Source organism: Egretta garzetta, unplaced genomic scaffold (genome assembly GCF_000687185.1).
Source record: "Egretta garzetta isolate BGI_Z169 unplaced genomic scaffold, ASM68718v1 scaffold161, whole genome shotgun sequence".
In the NCBI taxonomy this organism is placed as follows: Eukaryota; Metazoa; Chordata; class Aves; order Pelecaniformes; family Ardeidae; genus Egretta; species Egretta garzetta.
Genome location: NW_009258754.1, coordinates 1,428,590 through 1,444,934, shown reverse-complemented (window position 1 = coordinate 1,444,934; position 16,345 = coordinate 1,428,590). Strand labels below are relative to the sequence as shown.

Below are 16,345 nucleotides of genomic sequence, written 5' to 3'. Positions count from 1 at the left end.
CAGGATTGCTATTAAGAGCATTCAGGCTACAGTTCCTTAAAATAAATTGGGTATTAATAATGCCAAGTTCAACACTGGTACTAAAGATCTGTGTATGTTACAGTCTTCCAGTTTAAACTATCACCAGGGATAGATGCTGGGGTTCAATTCTATACATGTAACTCAGATTTAGTCCCAGAATTCCTCCTCTTGTCTTGTGAATTGAGGTTCACAGTCTAAATCTTCTTTTAAAGTTGTTTGTTGTATAATTGTTATTATAAAAGCAAATGCTTATTGATGTTCTTAGTTATCTCCATAACTATTACACCTCTAATTTCACAGCTAAACCTTACCAAATGAGAAGCTATTACTATGATTTACTGTGGAATTAAAATTTTCTACACTTACCACACCTTTCATTTAATTAAATAAGGGCAGTACAAAGAAGGAGTGCGATTTCTCCTTTTTTTTTTTTTATTTTTGAAAGACAACTGTCAATTACTGAAGGAAGCAAGACTTAGTATGCATTTATTAAGCACACATTTATGTTGAACACAAATGGGTTGAGTTCACAGCTTTACTAAGCTGTTGATTACCCTAAGAGAATGAATGGCATGAACACGTACTTAAAAAAATAAAATCCAAGAGTTGGCTGAAATTCACAAGAATCAATAATGTACAAAAAAGTAGCTGACACTATCCAGGGATGGTTTGCTTTCACATGAATAAGTGCTATTTCATCAAATACCAATTTTGTCATGGAAGGCAGCGGGGCAGACAGTGAAGCAGTACTGATGCACAGATTTACCATTAACATTTTCTGTGACCCTGTCAAATTGCTTCATTTTCATAAAATAGGGATATTATTTTCCCTTTTCAAACAGTTTGTTCCCAATTAACTTCCATTTGCAAAGTACAGAGACTCTCAGGGTATTGCAAAACCAGGGTTTCTTTTCTTAAATAAGGAACAGTCATTCTAAATGTTAGAATGCAAGTGAGGATAATTATACGTTACACTTCACACCACCCCTTTGAAGACTGCAGTAGAATCTACTCTCAGTCTTTACTAAGCCCTTTTTAAAATTCTTTTTAGCCTCAGTAAGACTTTACTATCTCTTTACCAAATCCCATGATTAACACCACCTTCTGTGATCATGGTCCTGATTTCTAGAAGAAAACAGTAGTCTCAGATGGTCATCTAGAAGCACAAGATCACCAAAATGTTGCAGAAAACATACCCATTTCTGCAGATTAAAACTTGAAATTAAGAATACTTCCAATATAATTATTAGAATGCCTCTAGTTTTCAATTCAAGGGCACTGAAACCAATGAAAGTGAACTAAAAAAAAAAAAATTATTAAATAAAATTACCTGACAACATATGACCAAGTTTATTTGCTCTTTCTACCCATATTTTTATTGCTTAGAAACTTTGATTTTATTTTGTTCACCTCTGAATCATACACATCCATGCTGATCTTTACATTTTATTAATGGTACGGAAATGGCTAAAACTTCAAGAGTTTTGTGCCAAAAATTTTTATTAGGGAGCACATACAAATTTGAGGATTGATGAAATAATTGTACTATTTTCAATCTGTGTTTGATTACAGATGCCTATGCTATAAAACAAAGAAAAAACTAAAATGCTTTTCTAGGCCCTTAGTTGTAGGATTCACTAACGTATAAAAAATTCCATTCTGCGCATTTTAAAGCAAATGGATAGCACTTCAGAGTTCTGGCTTTAAAACTGTAATTCTGTATACTTAGTGGTAATAAGAAAAAAATGGTTCCATTAGTAACTTTAAGAAACTGAAAAGAACTGAGTGCCCAATCTATGTTGAAATCCCTGAATTCAGTCACTCAAACCCCTCTCTTCCTTAAGGCTGCTCTGAACAGCTCTTCTCTGTTTATTACCTAGCTCAGATTACACCAAAGCGTAGTGCAAAGGCCAGGGGAACATCACAATTTCACCCATATTTTCTAGCATCTGTACTTTTTTCACAGGTGTTGCTATAAAGGCAAAAAGGCTCTGACCTTAAGGTCAAATCACAGGGCACTTAGGTGTTGGTAGAACAGAAGGAGCTTAAATAACCATGATTTGCACATATGGACCAAACAGGCCTATAGTACAGGCATTTCATTTCTCAAAGTGAATTTGGAAAAAAGGCAAATATGTGCCCAATACATCTTTATCTATTCTTTGTTGCTCATTTAAACCAACATTTTTTCCCTGTATTGTTTTCCCATAACAACTGGAACTATTTTAATCAGTTACACAAGGAATAAAAACTGGACTAAACCCTACCTTTACACTGTCGTGCTGACTACTCTCAAGTTTTGCTTAAGATCTCATACAGAAAAAGAATCTAGGATCTTTCTAAATCGGAGTCATATATTAAACCCATTTCTCACTGTACAAATTTTAATTTGGCACAGGCAATAAAAAAAGCATGCTCCATAAAGATGCATCTAAAAATCCATGCCATGTGCAATGGCCTGATTTAAAACCTCTGAAGTAACTTGCACTGCTCTTCTGAATTATTTCAGTGTGCTGCAGTCTCTTAAGATGTTACAGGATATCTTTTTTTTTCTCACTCAGCAATTGACCTTACTCAATCATCTACTAACATTTTCTGTCACACATGCTTAATTGACAGATTGTGAAGCAAATTAAAAAAAAAAAAACCCACCCCCCCAAAAACCAAAACCCAACAAAATTCCCAAAACTATTTTGGCTTCCAACCACCTCTGCAGTCCAGGTCTTTTCAGTAAGTTGGTGTAGTGACACTGCGTTTGCTGTGGCACTAGAGTATTGACCATCTGCATTGTTACCAAGGTTAAACTCCAATGTCAGGAGAACTGCAAGGCATCTACGTGCCATCCCAGGAGAGTTTCTGAATCACTGGCGAAACAGAAAGTAGTAGGCACTTTTTTTTTTTCCTGTCTATAGCCAAAAGCCACAAACTGCTTGTAATATATTGCATATGACAAGGCATAATCCATCCTTTACACTAAATGCATTGTGGAGTAATGCCATGGGAATGCAGGGATTTTGAATGGGCATTACAGATCCCACAGCACCAGGAATACTAAACAGTGCTAATATCTACAAATAACTTCTTTGCTGTGTTAGGATTATTCTTTGAGATATTTTTTCCAGTTTCTTGAAGCCAGCCACATATCACTGAAATGCTACAACACAGAATATAAAATACTTGCAAATATTTTTCAGTATGAAAGCAAACTCTTGATATGTCTAATCAAAAACAAGCTACAGAAGAGTTTTGAAAAGAAATCCTAATGTTTTGGTTTGACTTCAGTAACAGCTGAGTTGCCCAACTCCTAGAGGCTCTTCTAACCGCCCTGCCCCCGCTTCCAAATAAGAAGCTTTGCTATTACCTGTTCTGTGCCTGGTAGAATTAGAATAAAAGGTACAATTGTTTAAACATTCCTCTGATCAACCTGGGAATCCTATTAACAATATTCTAATACACTTTGAAAGTCTGCCTAAATAATATTGAGCAAAACACTTTGTCAAAAAATGGGAGGAAAAAGAAAGCATCAATATATGACACAAATGTGCATTAAAGTGCTAGGAGACCAGTTGAAATGTTATGTTTGGCATCTTGGCGGCTCACTGCAAATCAGGGAGACATCTAACAATTTTTCATTAAAGTTCTATGAACAGGCAAGCTCAGTCAGGCTGTCAGGGACTCTGTCAGTGCACTTGTTCCAGTAAGTGCAGAATGGAGGCACTTCTTTGAGCTGAGTCAATTTGAGTCAGTGTCTCCTATCTCCGAACACCAATGCATGACGTAGAAGTAGAATCATAGCTGCTATCCCTGCTGCCTTGCTTTTCTGTACTATATTTACTACACTATTATTTTAGGTAGCAGAATAGATTAGTTGCTGGTGCTTTCTCTCTTGCACCAACCTACACTCTCTCAATGAAGTAATGGGGTCAGCCTCCTTGCTTTCTCGCTTACATGCATATGCACATACACAGAGGAGACTTTGCACTTAAGGATGTTATTTTTAATTCATGTGCAGCTCACCCTGTATAGAGAAGAAAGAGGGCTGTTATACAAATACTAGTCAGAGCAGTAGGCTCAGTCTCAAAGACAGCAGGTCTTTGACTAAAAGATGTACAAGGCATATATCTTCATATGAACATATAAATAAAAGGTACATATGAATAAAGCTGTAGATAAAGCTATAAACTAAAGGATCAGGTATAAGAAGCTGCCTTTTCCAGGTACTGTTAGCCAAAGAGGATGCAGTGGGTACCTGGCATATTCATCAATTTGGTGAATTCCTACCTACCCTTGCCATCAGATCAATTCATTGTAAAAAATCCATGAAATTCACAGCATACACTTTACTATAATTCTCCTTAAAAAGCTGTCAACTTGCAACTTATATAAAACTACTCAGAACAGCTCACAGAAAGACAGAAATCCCGTTTTGCAATCAGTGAATGCTGTTAATACCTTTTCACTTATACTGCAGTATGACAGTATATGTAATAATAATATTAATTCTCAGTGCTTACTGCTGAGAACCAAAATTCACCTTGGATTGTAGGGGAATACTTGAGCTCCAGAACAACCTCTGCTGAACGCTGCAGCTCTGCCTTCCTTACCTTCAGTTGCCTTGATTGTGTATCCATTCTCTTCATTTGGTGGTACTTCCAGAAGCTGCATGACCCTGTCCAGCAAACCGTGGATGATCTCAAACCCTGGGCTCTTGTTGTAATAAACTGCACAGAAATGCCTGTAGTTTCTTGCACCTACATCTGAAGAAGAAGGAAACAATTATGTTATCTGGGAAGTTTTATCACACTTTGAATCTTGCCTTTTACATCAGTTTTCTTCTGCTGTATTGTGAGGCATTTGTGGCTGAAAGGAGGAATGAGTATGTAAAATAGCTCCTCTGACACACTTGTCAGGAGGAAATAATCTGAGGAAATAATGGGATTTCTTAAACCCACTGGAGTCTCATGGTCAGAACTGTAAAGAAAGATTTAAAGTATTCTATGCCTTGAGCAGGAAATGGGCTTGTTAAGTATCTTCTACACAGTGACAGGTACAAAGCATGTAGTTAAGTGTTACAGAAATTAAAAACAGACTAGCCAAAATTTAAATACTCTGTAAGCATCAGGAAACTTGTGATGCTGGTGGGAAAGCTAAATATTTATAGAACTCAGTTGCAGGATAAGTACCCGTACAAAACAACTAGCCCACAACTTGAAATGAGTAATAAAATTAGCGTGGTGATCTGTGAAAAGGTCTAACTTCACACAGGTTTCCAAATCACAACTGATGCTTTTCATAACCATGTTGGACATCCCCAAAACCAAGTGACTATTAAAAAATGTGCTGTGTTTCACAACCTCAAGACCGTGACATGAATGTCTCCCACTTTGGACAGTTCCTTAAGTCAAACCCCTGCCTTCTCCCTGCTCTAAGTTTTCTTATGTTACTGATTTAATCAAAATAGATTTTTCTTTCTTTTAAGGTTTCCAAATGACTACACAGTAATATGTTGTTATACTTGTACCTTTGGGCTACACTATTGCAATATACACTGTCTAGGGCCACTGTGGCCTGCTTGGAAACTTTATTCATTGCGGGTTTCAACCTTTCTGCTTTTTGAGAGGAATGATCTAGGAACAGAGTAACAAGTATATTGTCACAGCTGCCAGTTAGTAGCAGTGAAATTCAAAATACTGATTAATGTAGTGAACTCATTTATTGCTCTCAGGTCTTTACTTCCTCAAAGTTTGCTGAGACCAGGGAAGGACTCTTTATGTGACTGTCCTCCTCTTGTGGATGTTCATATGCTTTGAAAGCATCTTAAGTATATACACTGTATTTCAGTTTGGACCAGACCCGCACTTCTGAAGGAAATCTCTTGATCATCCCCACTTGCCATGTTTCTGTTCACACTGTAAAGCAACCCTGCAGCATATAAACCAGCCCTTTCCATTGCAATTCAAGTCAGGACAGGTGTTCCAGCAGGGCACCTAAATAGCTTCAACCACTCCAGGGCATTCAGCACACATGATCAGACTAGAGCTAGTCAAAAGGATCAATTACGTGCATATAGCGTGAGCTGCAAGGCATCAGCTGATCCCCTTCTATACTGTGCTGCTTTGTAATACTGACGTATAGTGCAGTAAGTTACACTCAGATTTGCATGCATAGATTTCTTCCCTTTCTAGAGAGTCCTCTGGCATCTGTGGTCTCCCAGTTGCTCATGTCTAGGTGGACATTCTTATACTTACCTCTTCCACTAAATGATGATTAGATACGGGGAAGAAATGTATTCACTGACAGCAACTGCATTAACTTCAAAAGAAAAAGGAAATCCTTCAGATCTATTAATACTTTAACGTTCGAGGGGAAAGAGGGAATAAGAGCTCCTTCAGTAGTGAAGGAATGGAGAATGAAGGAGTGAAAGGAACAATGCTCCCTGGTCTGCAAGTTAAGGTAGGGCAGCACCATGTGATAAAAGGTTCACGTGCAGGGCTTTCATATTTCTTTCCTGGAAATTACCCCAAAAAAATGTACATGAAATCCAGCATATGCCAGGGTGTTCTTTATACAGTCAAATTGTGTGCACAGTGGACATTTGTCAGGAACTCTGGTCATGAAACATCGCAGGTGGACTTGGTGTTCCTAGAAAAACAGCGCTGCGCCACATGCTGGCCAGAGAAAGAGGGTGGTTACAGATCCCTGCACGGTTAGTGACTTCACGGGAGTTACAGCTGCACCTACAGTCTGAATTGTACCGCCACGTAGTTCTGGATTAAATATCAGAATCGAGCGCCTCAGGAGATGGTTCTTTTCTACAGGCATCAATTGTTTGCTGCTACATTCGATACAAGAAACAGGGGGCATCCAAATAAACAGGAGCCAAGCTCAAAGGAAAAGAGTGGGTTCTTCAGGCAGCATAGCGTTAAGCAGTGAAACTTCTTCCCTGTGGGATTTAGTGGATGCTGAAAGTTTACACAGCTCTGAGGAGGCAGAGGAAGCTCATAGGAGGTAAATCTATCTTTTTCTAGAGTCAAAGAACCACATTGAGTCAGGAAGTCCCTGAACTACTCGTGGCCAGGGAAGAGGGGAATGTATTATATACACTTACCTGCTCTCATGCTTGACAAACACTTCTAGTGAGTGTTACAGATGGGTTACTGGGCTAAACAAGCCTTTGGTCTGACCCGCCTCAGCCACTATTTGTGCTTGATGTACAGTCAAATTAAACACAAGCACAAACTCTAGTGCTCATTGGATCTTCCCTGAACTGTTAATATCTACCACAGAAGAAATTAGACTTCTTTTTTTTAAATTAAATTTACATCTTGCTCATTTGGTCCAACTAACCATTTAGTAACAAAAAAAAAATCTATCAAAAACTAAACAGGAAAATGTTTACCAAGTGGCTAGAAATACAAGGATTAAAAAAGACTGCAAAATACAGGAGCAAGAGCTTACACAAAGGATGAAAGCACAGCCTTTTTGAGCCAAAAGACATTCAAAACTTCTAGAGCAGCAATTTGGCAGTGCAGCTGCAAGTTTTCTCGACAGCCGCTGAAAGTTGAACTTACTGTGGCATTAAGTCTGTATTTTGTCACTCAGGAACATCTTCCTGTCATTACAATAATTTGCAGTATTAAATAATGCTGGAGAAGCCAATCCTGAAGTTAAAATGGCAACACAGAAAAGTAAAGTCTAAATACCAGTAAATGCAACACCTGATTTCTGGTCTGACTACGCTGGCTGTTCAGTCCCATCATTATGTACCTCTGTTTCCCAGCTCTTCTAACGTACAGTTAGTCATACACAGTCATGAATGGCGGTTATCTATTTTCACGTTGTACTGAGCAATGGAAAAGAAGAAAATGTTTCCCCCTTCCCCAAGTTTTTATTTGCTCCTCAGACAGCATGTTCTTTGGGCTAGATGTTCTGTAGAACAAGTTCCTTTTTTTCGATGATTCATTATGCTGGCAGGATTTGTGACAACTATCTGAATTTAAGTTCATTATTATTCAGATAGTCAATGGTGTCTTCAGATCACTATTCTTAACTAACACATCAGAAATAAACATACACAACTATTTTTATACCTTATGTTTACAAGCCAACGGTAAAAATCCTTGGTAAAGGAAAGGATAAATTTTCAAGCACTTCAAAAAACTGTTACAAAACTTACTCCTTTGCAGAGTTATATGACAACACAACAAGTTCATTCATAACAGGCAATAGGAAGAAAAAAGAAAGTATTAGGAACTGTATGCAAAAGCTGGCGGATGTTAGAAATGCTTCAGTTCTTTATAACTCACTTAAGAGATCTCTTGTGTCATGCCATGAAACAATTCTATTTTTTTTTTAAATGAGCCTGCCAAGTATGTCAACCTAAATTTTTTTTTTTATATGTATATACATATATATATGTATTTCTGAGACTTCAAAGCACTTCCTGGGGATGCTGCTGAAAAACAATCCAAAGGATGGGCAGCTGGTTAGGAATATGAGAGCCAAAAGAGCGCAGAGGAAGATAAAGCAGTGTTGTATGCCGCCCCCTTCCAACTTAGAGATGCTTCAGAAAAATGACTGGGTGATCTGAAAGGGGGTACCCGCTCATTTAAACTTGCCTCACAGCCTCACAAAAATCCCATACTATTTTCTGCATATAACTGATGTTTCCAGACAGTTTGGAAAAATGCTTAAAAAAATCCAGCAGCTGCTGTAGTCACAAATGATGTAAATTATGCTAAACGTGTGCTACCATACGTTTGCCAGATCCTCTGAGATCACTGGTCAGAGGTGATTTTCTAACGGATTAATTTATTTTGTTATGGTAAGGGAGAGAAAGGGTGTTCTCTGTTAGGACTGGCAGTGTAAGGTGATGATTTATATGCTGAACTAGTGTAACTATCCTACCAGAAGTTACTATCTAGTGTTACACACAAATGCTATGTAATGTTCAAAACCAGCAGATTTCCTCCTGCCTTGAGAAGAAACATTTCTCCTCAGATTTGGTTCCGTTTAGTTATATTAAATCTGGCACACGTTTTGCTAATTTAGTACGTCAAACCTTTCTGCCAGATATGTCTGAAGAGAAATATGTTCAGTTCACCTTGGTAAGCATGGGTTCTGGGTAAGAAGGTATTTTATTAAAAACCAGTGTGTTTGAAAGAACTAGGTTCATTCACACATGAATGACTACAAGATGCCATTTCAAATACAGTTAATGTCAGTACTCTTTTGACCCATACTTTTTAAATTATTAATTGGGAACTGCATGCCAAAATCATGAAACAATAAAATTAAATTAGTCAGTCTGATGACATAAGCCTTCTACAGGAAATCTCATTCCATATGTGAGAGGACAACCCCACATTTTTCAGTGTTTGCAGAGTTACCAGTTATTTCTTTCTCCCCTCCCCTTTCAAACTGTTTGTTAGGCAAGTTTAATTTTGGAAGTAAATTTGGGAAAGACAGTAGTTATTCTGAACACAACCTTAGAAACAATTTCAGATACTGTTCACAGTCTGCAAGTGCTCAACCCATGAGAGGGCTGCCCAAGAGCACAGGGTACCAAGCTGCTGCCTCAGAAGTCTTTGTCTTTCATCTGTTGCAATGATTCACATCAAAATGAAGTACACTACGAAATCAGCCTTTATAAAACTGCTAAGCAACCATCCACATAAATGAAAGCTTTCAAGAGCTACAACTAACACACGTGAAATAAAAGTAATCAATTTAACTTGCGTATTTTAGACATTTATAAGCCTTATTCCAAGATAAATAGCCCCAGTCTTGGTTCTGAAGAACACTGATGCTGTTCTGCCATCTGTACCATGTTTTTTGCATTCTAGCTAACTCTCTGGCCAACAGGGAATGAGCTGCACCACCAAACTGTCTGTATTTAATAAAAAAAAAAATCTACATGGTTTGCTAAAATTGCTTATTTTGCTTGGCAAGGCTTTTTTTTTTCTTAAAAAAAAAAAAGTAATCTACAAATTAAATTCATCACCAAAGCAATTTACTTGCCATTTTGTTTATGCCTTATATAAACCTTTGTTTTGCAGATTCCAGATACCTTAAACACAACCACTAAAATCTGAAACCAGGTAACAAAACAACAGAACCATTTCTGCTGCTGAATTTAAAGTAATGGTCAGCCTTTTTCACAGAGAGGCAAGACTTCATTCAGAGCTGTAACTCGGTGTACAAGCACTTCCTCCCAAAAACTGTAGCTTATGCACTCCTTTCCCCCTAATATACCATATAGAAAGAAACGAGTCATTAAATTTTAGACATAGTTTTAACATTTAAAAAAAACATTTTTACAGTTCATTTTACTTGGCTACATTTTTCCAGATAAAAAAGATAATCTGAAATTTTGATCCTATACAGTGAAATCAGTGCAATGAGGCCCCAGCATGCAGGAAGGACTTCACTGGAGCTTTTGAACTAGCTGCTTTGGCTGTTTCATGTAAAACAATTAAGGTCACAGAACAATTCAAAGGCAGCCATGCTTTTTTAGCATAGCTGGATGAATTGGAAAGATAAGGAAAATCTTTTTACAGATGAGAGGGGAAATCTTATACTGTTGAGCTTTTTATTTATTTATACAATTTTATACACAGACTTGCTCCATTCTTTACCCTGTATCTCTGCTGCAAATCTAATTCTTCATATTGGTTGCCAGTTTTCCAGAATATAATTTTGGAGAACAAATACAAGCAATCCTGTTTAAAGAGGATGGAAAGATGGAAAAAGGATTCATGCTGAGACACACTGACCCCAATATTTTCTTCTCTCCAGACTAGAATGAGTCTGCAAGTACAACCTCCTATTCCCAGGCTTGAGACACACTGCTTTTCCGTTGGCACAGCACTGCACATCTTTGAGAGTGCAGCAGTTTCAATGGGTTCTAGTACAGTAATAGCAGTGTGTCTTTGATATTTACTACTTTCCAAGGTTTGCGCCACTTGAAAACATTACCAGAAGGGAATTTCTCTCATGAGTTACAGCCCTGATAAGAATGCAAAGGAGTGCCAATTAAGAGCAAATAAAAATGGATGCATCAACATAAGCAATTTAGAGCAGGTTCTTTTTTGGTGCAAAATTGTCTTGCATTTATCCTTGGAGTCTTGCACTATTCTTGATGGATTTTAATGGATATTTTGATGCCTAAAAATATTTACAAGGTACCCACTTGCACTTCTGAGAATTGTATCTCTAGCCACTCTAAAATCTGGCCTGTTATGCCAATCTCTTAACTCTTGCATGTAAATTAAAAAACAGAATGTAGTATGTAGCAAAGATTGTATTTCTGAAGAAATATGGATTTACTTATTATTACCATCTAGTATGCAAACATATATTTCCATTATCAAAGAATTTGAGGAACATTTTCTTACCTGTATTAGGATCTTTTACTACAACGTCAGAAATCTCAAAGAGTTTCAGAGGCAAGGGCATCTTTCGGTTAGCCGCAATCGTTTTCAGCAGCCCAGGAAGGAGGGTTGTACGTGCCACCTGCAGGACAAACATGGCTGCTGCAAGTGAAATACCTTCCAAAATCGCTCATGTTAGGTTTCTTAATTTTTTGTTTAGCTCACTTGTAACAAGAGTTTAAAAGCAGTCAGGTGCAAATACTGCCCTAATCTCTTATGTTTGAGCATCTTTGTTTTAGAATTATTAAACCTGAAAATGTACATTCTCTGCATGCTCTTTATACTGCGTTTTCTGAAAGACCATATATGTGAGTTTAAGAATAGGAATCATTTCACAGATGCTTGAGCTGCAGTGCAGGGTAGAAGAACAAACATTACAGCAAGAAGTGCAAAAAAATTCCCACAAGTTTAATCTCACTTATGCAAAAGGTAAATACTAAGTGTTATTTTTGAAATATTAAATGCTATCTGAAATATCATCTTGATATCTCCTGATATCAATCAATGATATAGGCAGGACCTAAGTAAGAGAAACGGATATATTCAGAGCGCAGTTGTGGATGACGTGAAATACATAGAAAATGTATGTGAAGAACCAAGGCAGGAGGCGATCATATTAGTGTTCTTACAGATACATTCACACATATTTCCTGTGTTCTCCATTCAAATACTTCTCAGAAGTGCACCATTATTTTTATTTTCAAACTGGAACAGTCTGATTCAAAAAATCTAGTGGAGAAGAGATGGGAGTAACCGTCTGCTGCTTGACTGCAGGCAAAAATTTACCACGTGCTCAGCCATAGTTACTTCTTATCATTGGGCATGCAGCATGTCTGTCTATTTATCCTACTTTTCCTAACCAATGAAGACTTCCAGCTGCACACTCAGCTGGAAGAGGGTCCCTGGCATCATCCCATCCTTGTCTTGCTGGCAGAGGATAGGAGATGGGGGGAAAAGCCATCCCAAGAATCCCAACACAGTTAACATCTAAGGCAAAAGTTGATAGTGCATCACAGAGAGTAGTCCTTCCCAATTTTCAGGGAGGCCTACAGATTTTAAAAGAGTGAGGCTATTTTTGCCACAAGGAGTATTCAGCCAATAATACACTGCTTAGCAGCATTGCAACTGCAAAGGCCAGCAGTCTTTGAAGAACAGGAATCTGAAATTGTACCTGGCTAGAGGGGCTGCCTCTTTTTCTCTTTTTGTTCACGCTGGGTATTGTTTGTTTGTGGTACATTCTGTATTGCTCAGTTGTAATCACCATGCCAAATGATATATATGAACAGGTTAGAAGAGTGTCTTGCATGACTGCTTATTTGTGGTACCAAATAGAACAGAAAATAGATGAAGGTAAAATTCTGTTCCTGAATCTTAGAGCGACAGAACACCGTATCAGAGTTAAGATCTAGAAAGGTATTTTAGACACTCAGAGAAACCAGGCTTACTGAAGAAGACCTTGAAGCTGAAACTTTTCTAAACTTTTCTAAAGAGTGTTTACCTTCGTATTTCCTAGGTTAGAAACAAAAAAAGCCTCTAAATTTACATTCTCCATAAACTAAAGAAAGCATCTTTTTTAAAAAAAAAACCCAAACCACTCTCTAAAATACAAAAACTATGGGTATACTTTTAGATATTTTCAGAATTGTTGAGAATACTGTACCTGAGCTCTCCACTCTCTGCTCTAGGAAAGATCAAATGATCTAGAAATGGGTATTAAAATACTTAGAGGATTAAAAAAATACTTACAGGATTAAAAAAAGAGAGTAATAATGCTAAATAATTTAAAAAAACCCATGTCCTATCCAGAGCTCAGGAAGTTTAGAGATTGCCAGGTCTAGTAGTTCCATTTATTACTGAATGGCTTTTCTAAATGTGGGAGTTGATCAATCATCTGGGATTTTCTGTAATAAGACAGATCAATTTTGCCACATGCTGTCATCCAGAGCATGGTATTTTACTTTATTGAAAAGCTAATAGTATTTCACACCAAATAAGGTATTTCTCAGTGAAGGAGTAAAAGAAAATGACCACTAGCAAGTTTGGCACATAAATACGCACATCCTCTTTAATGCAGGAAAAATAGCTCTTTAGTTTATAAATTTCATTTCATAGAATCGTAGAATGCTTTGGGTTGGAAGGGACCCTTAGAGGTCATCTAGCCCAACCCCCCTGCAGGAGCAGGGACACCGCTAACTAGATCAGGTTGCTCAGAGCCCCGTCCAACCTGGCCTTGAATGCTTCCAGGGATGGGGCCTCCACTACCTCTCTGGGCAACCTGTTCCAGTATTTCACCACCCTCACTGTAAAGAATTTCTTCCTTATATCTAGTCTAAACCTACCCTGGTTTAGTTTAAAACCATTACCCCTTGTCCTGACACAGCTGGCCCTACTAAAAAGATTTTCCCCATCTTTCCTATAGGCCCCCTTTAGGTACTGAAAGGCTGTAATCGGGTCCCCCCACAGCCTTCGGCCTCACCAGAGCAGAGTAGAGGGGGAGAACCACCTCCCTCGACCTGCTGGCCACGCTTCTCCCGATGCAGCCCAGAGTACGGTTGGCCTTCTGGGCTGCCAGCGCACATTGCTGGCTCATGTCCAGCTTTTCATCCACCAGCACCCCCAAGTCCCTCTCGGCAGGGCTGCTCTTGATCCTTTCTTCCTGTAGGTTCCTTTTTTCCTTTTTAAATACAGAATCTGTAACAATAACAATGTTGCTCTCAAAATTTGACCTGAATTTTCTCACCTGAAATTCTGCAGTTTTGGGATTTGCTATGCGCACTGCTTTTGTTGCAGATATCTCCATGCCAAGTTTATCTGCAATGTCTTCTTGAGAACACTGAGAGGAAGAGACAAAAACCCACCAAGGTCAAGTAGTTAAAATAGCCAGTAAGCCAACGATGAAATTTGATCTCAAGAATGGACAATGCAATTGTAGCAGTTGCTCTGAGCCCCCATAATATATGCTCTCATGTGCCACACTCACTCATAATAAAAATTAAGCCCCAGTCTTAAGACTAAGTAGGCAAACTGGTTTATCTACAAATGTTAATTACTAACCAAAGTAAGGGTAGTTTGACCAAAAAAAAAGGCAGGTGTTTATTTAGGCTTCTGTCATGGATTGCTGTCATCCATTTCAAAAACAGAGGTTCAGATTCTGCCCCCAGACTTGCAGTGGGTGAAGTATTATTCTGAAAATAGCACTTGTAAAGGGAATGGTACCCGAGCTTTCTTAGAAAGAAAACAATCCCTTGGGGGTTACTTACAGAAAGTAAAGCACTGTTTATGAAAAAAAGGGTCATATGGCCAAGCCTTAAATTTCCATAGCTGCATAGGATTCTCATAGTTCATTGCTGCTGTTTTCATTTTTTTTGGAGTATTTTCAAAACCCTTATTCTCAAGGTGCTGGTCAGTAAAGCAATACCCATGCACTTCACCAAGCTTAGACCAGGTCTGTGCACATACAGCAACAGATGCTGCTGATAAGATCCACCCTACAGATTTCCAGAATTTATAGCTTTATTAATGTATTAAAGAAACCAATAGCAGACTAGGCATGTAATTGAGGATTTGCTAGTATATTGCAGTATCCCAGAAGTGTTCCCTTTGCCCTGGCAGCACTCCGAAAAGTGCATTGATAGACCAAATGTGAGGAAAATGAGCATCTGAAGAAGTGGATTATTGAATAAAAAAACAAACCCAAGTCTTAAATGAATGCTGACCTTAGGAGGAGAAAACTGTGTTAAACAGTTTTCAGATGTGTATCTAAACTACAGTATGTTACTGTGATTTAACTAAATGCATTTTGGCTAAATTGGAGCTCCTTGCAGAAAGCAATGTTACTGTGTACACATATAATTTGGGGCTCAAAGCAAGAAACAGATTGTATGCGCAAATACATAAGCAGTGTTTGTCACAGAACACTGGGCTACAGAATGTTGTAGTATAAATGATATTTGTCATAGTCATAGGCCTCACATTGGTGTTTTAATGAAGTATTGGTGACACAGCAGACTCTGGGTTTCATCATGCCACAGCAGAAATACAAATATGTAATGTGGTAACATGATAAACTGCGTGATCTTGCAAAGTTCTGCTGTTGCAGTTCATAAAGGTCCTCAGTTGTAGTGATGTAATACAGTCAATGTTTTTAAGCATATTACCTATTCAGTGCCGAAAAAAATGCAACTATATTAATGAATAAGTAAAATCTAAAAAAGCTCGACCATGTTATACACATTATCTCCCCAACATGCTACTACCACAGGTAGTCTGAATATCTTTGTCAAATATGAGCACTGCAGGAAGTAATACTACTTATTGTCCTGCTTACTTATATGAGTAAATAATAAAATATTAAAACTGGAATATAGTTTTCAGACTTTGAAATTAGTCCAAACTTTGCTTTTGAAGCTTCATGAAACCTGAAGGTGTTGAGATTTTATTCAATCCATTTGGATTACCTGAACTTTTCAAATGTGTGGAAGTGTTTTAGGAGCCTGCATCACTGTATCTCAAAATCTTTGAATAAATTATCAAAAAATAATCTGTGATCACATAACTATTTCTTAGAAGGTTGTGTACTTTCAGGGGTGCGTACTTCTGGCCATCCAGTAAGTTTTAAGTTCAGGAAAAGGTTGAGAAATTCCACAAAGATTTTAATAGAATACATGATGGTAGCTCCCCATGTGCTAAAATGTCCACAAATTGCAGTTTAAGACAAAGGCTTTGAGCAGATCTTGCAACAGAAAGGATTTTCCACAGCTATTTTCAATAGCTGACTATGCTAATCTCCACATACGGACAGTTACCATATGCATTTCGAGGGCATGGAGGTGTACTTGGCTTTTTTTTTTTTTTTTTTTTTTTTTAAAAAATAAAAGTCATTTCCTTGTTCC

The 16,345-nt window shown here is 37.9% G+C and overlaps 1 protein-coding gene across 1 annotated transcript in view; it reads right to left on the bottom strand.

Moving 5' to 3' along the window:
• The window catches only part of FARSB (phenylalanyl-tRNA synthetase subunit beta), a gene marked incomplete at its 5' end in the record, with an annotated part of 41,639 nt that overhangs the window by 12,124 nt on the left and 13,170 nt on the right, over positions 1-16,345 (bottom strand). Inside the window, 3 exons of the mRNA XM_009649133.2 lie at positions 4,626-4,778; positions 11,418-11,535; positions 14,194-14,286. Of these exons, the coding sequence (XP_009647428.2) occupies positions 4,626-4,778; positions 11,418-11,535; positions 14,194-14,286 (364 nt within the window). The remainder of the gene's footprint in view (positions 1-4,625; positions 4,779-11,417; positions 11,536-14,193; positions 14,287-16,345) is intronic.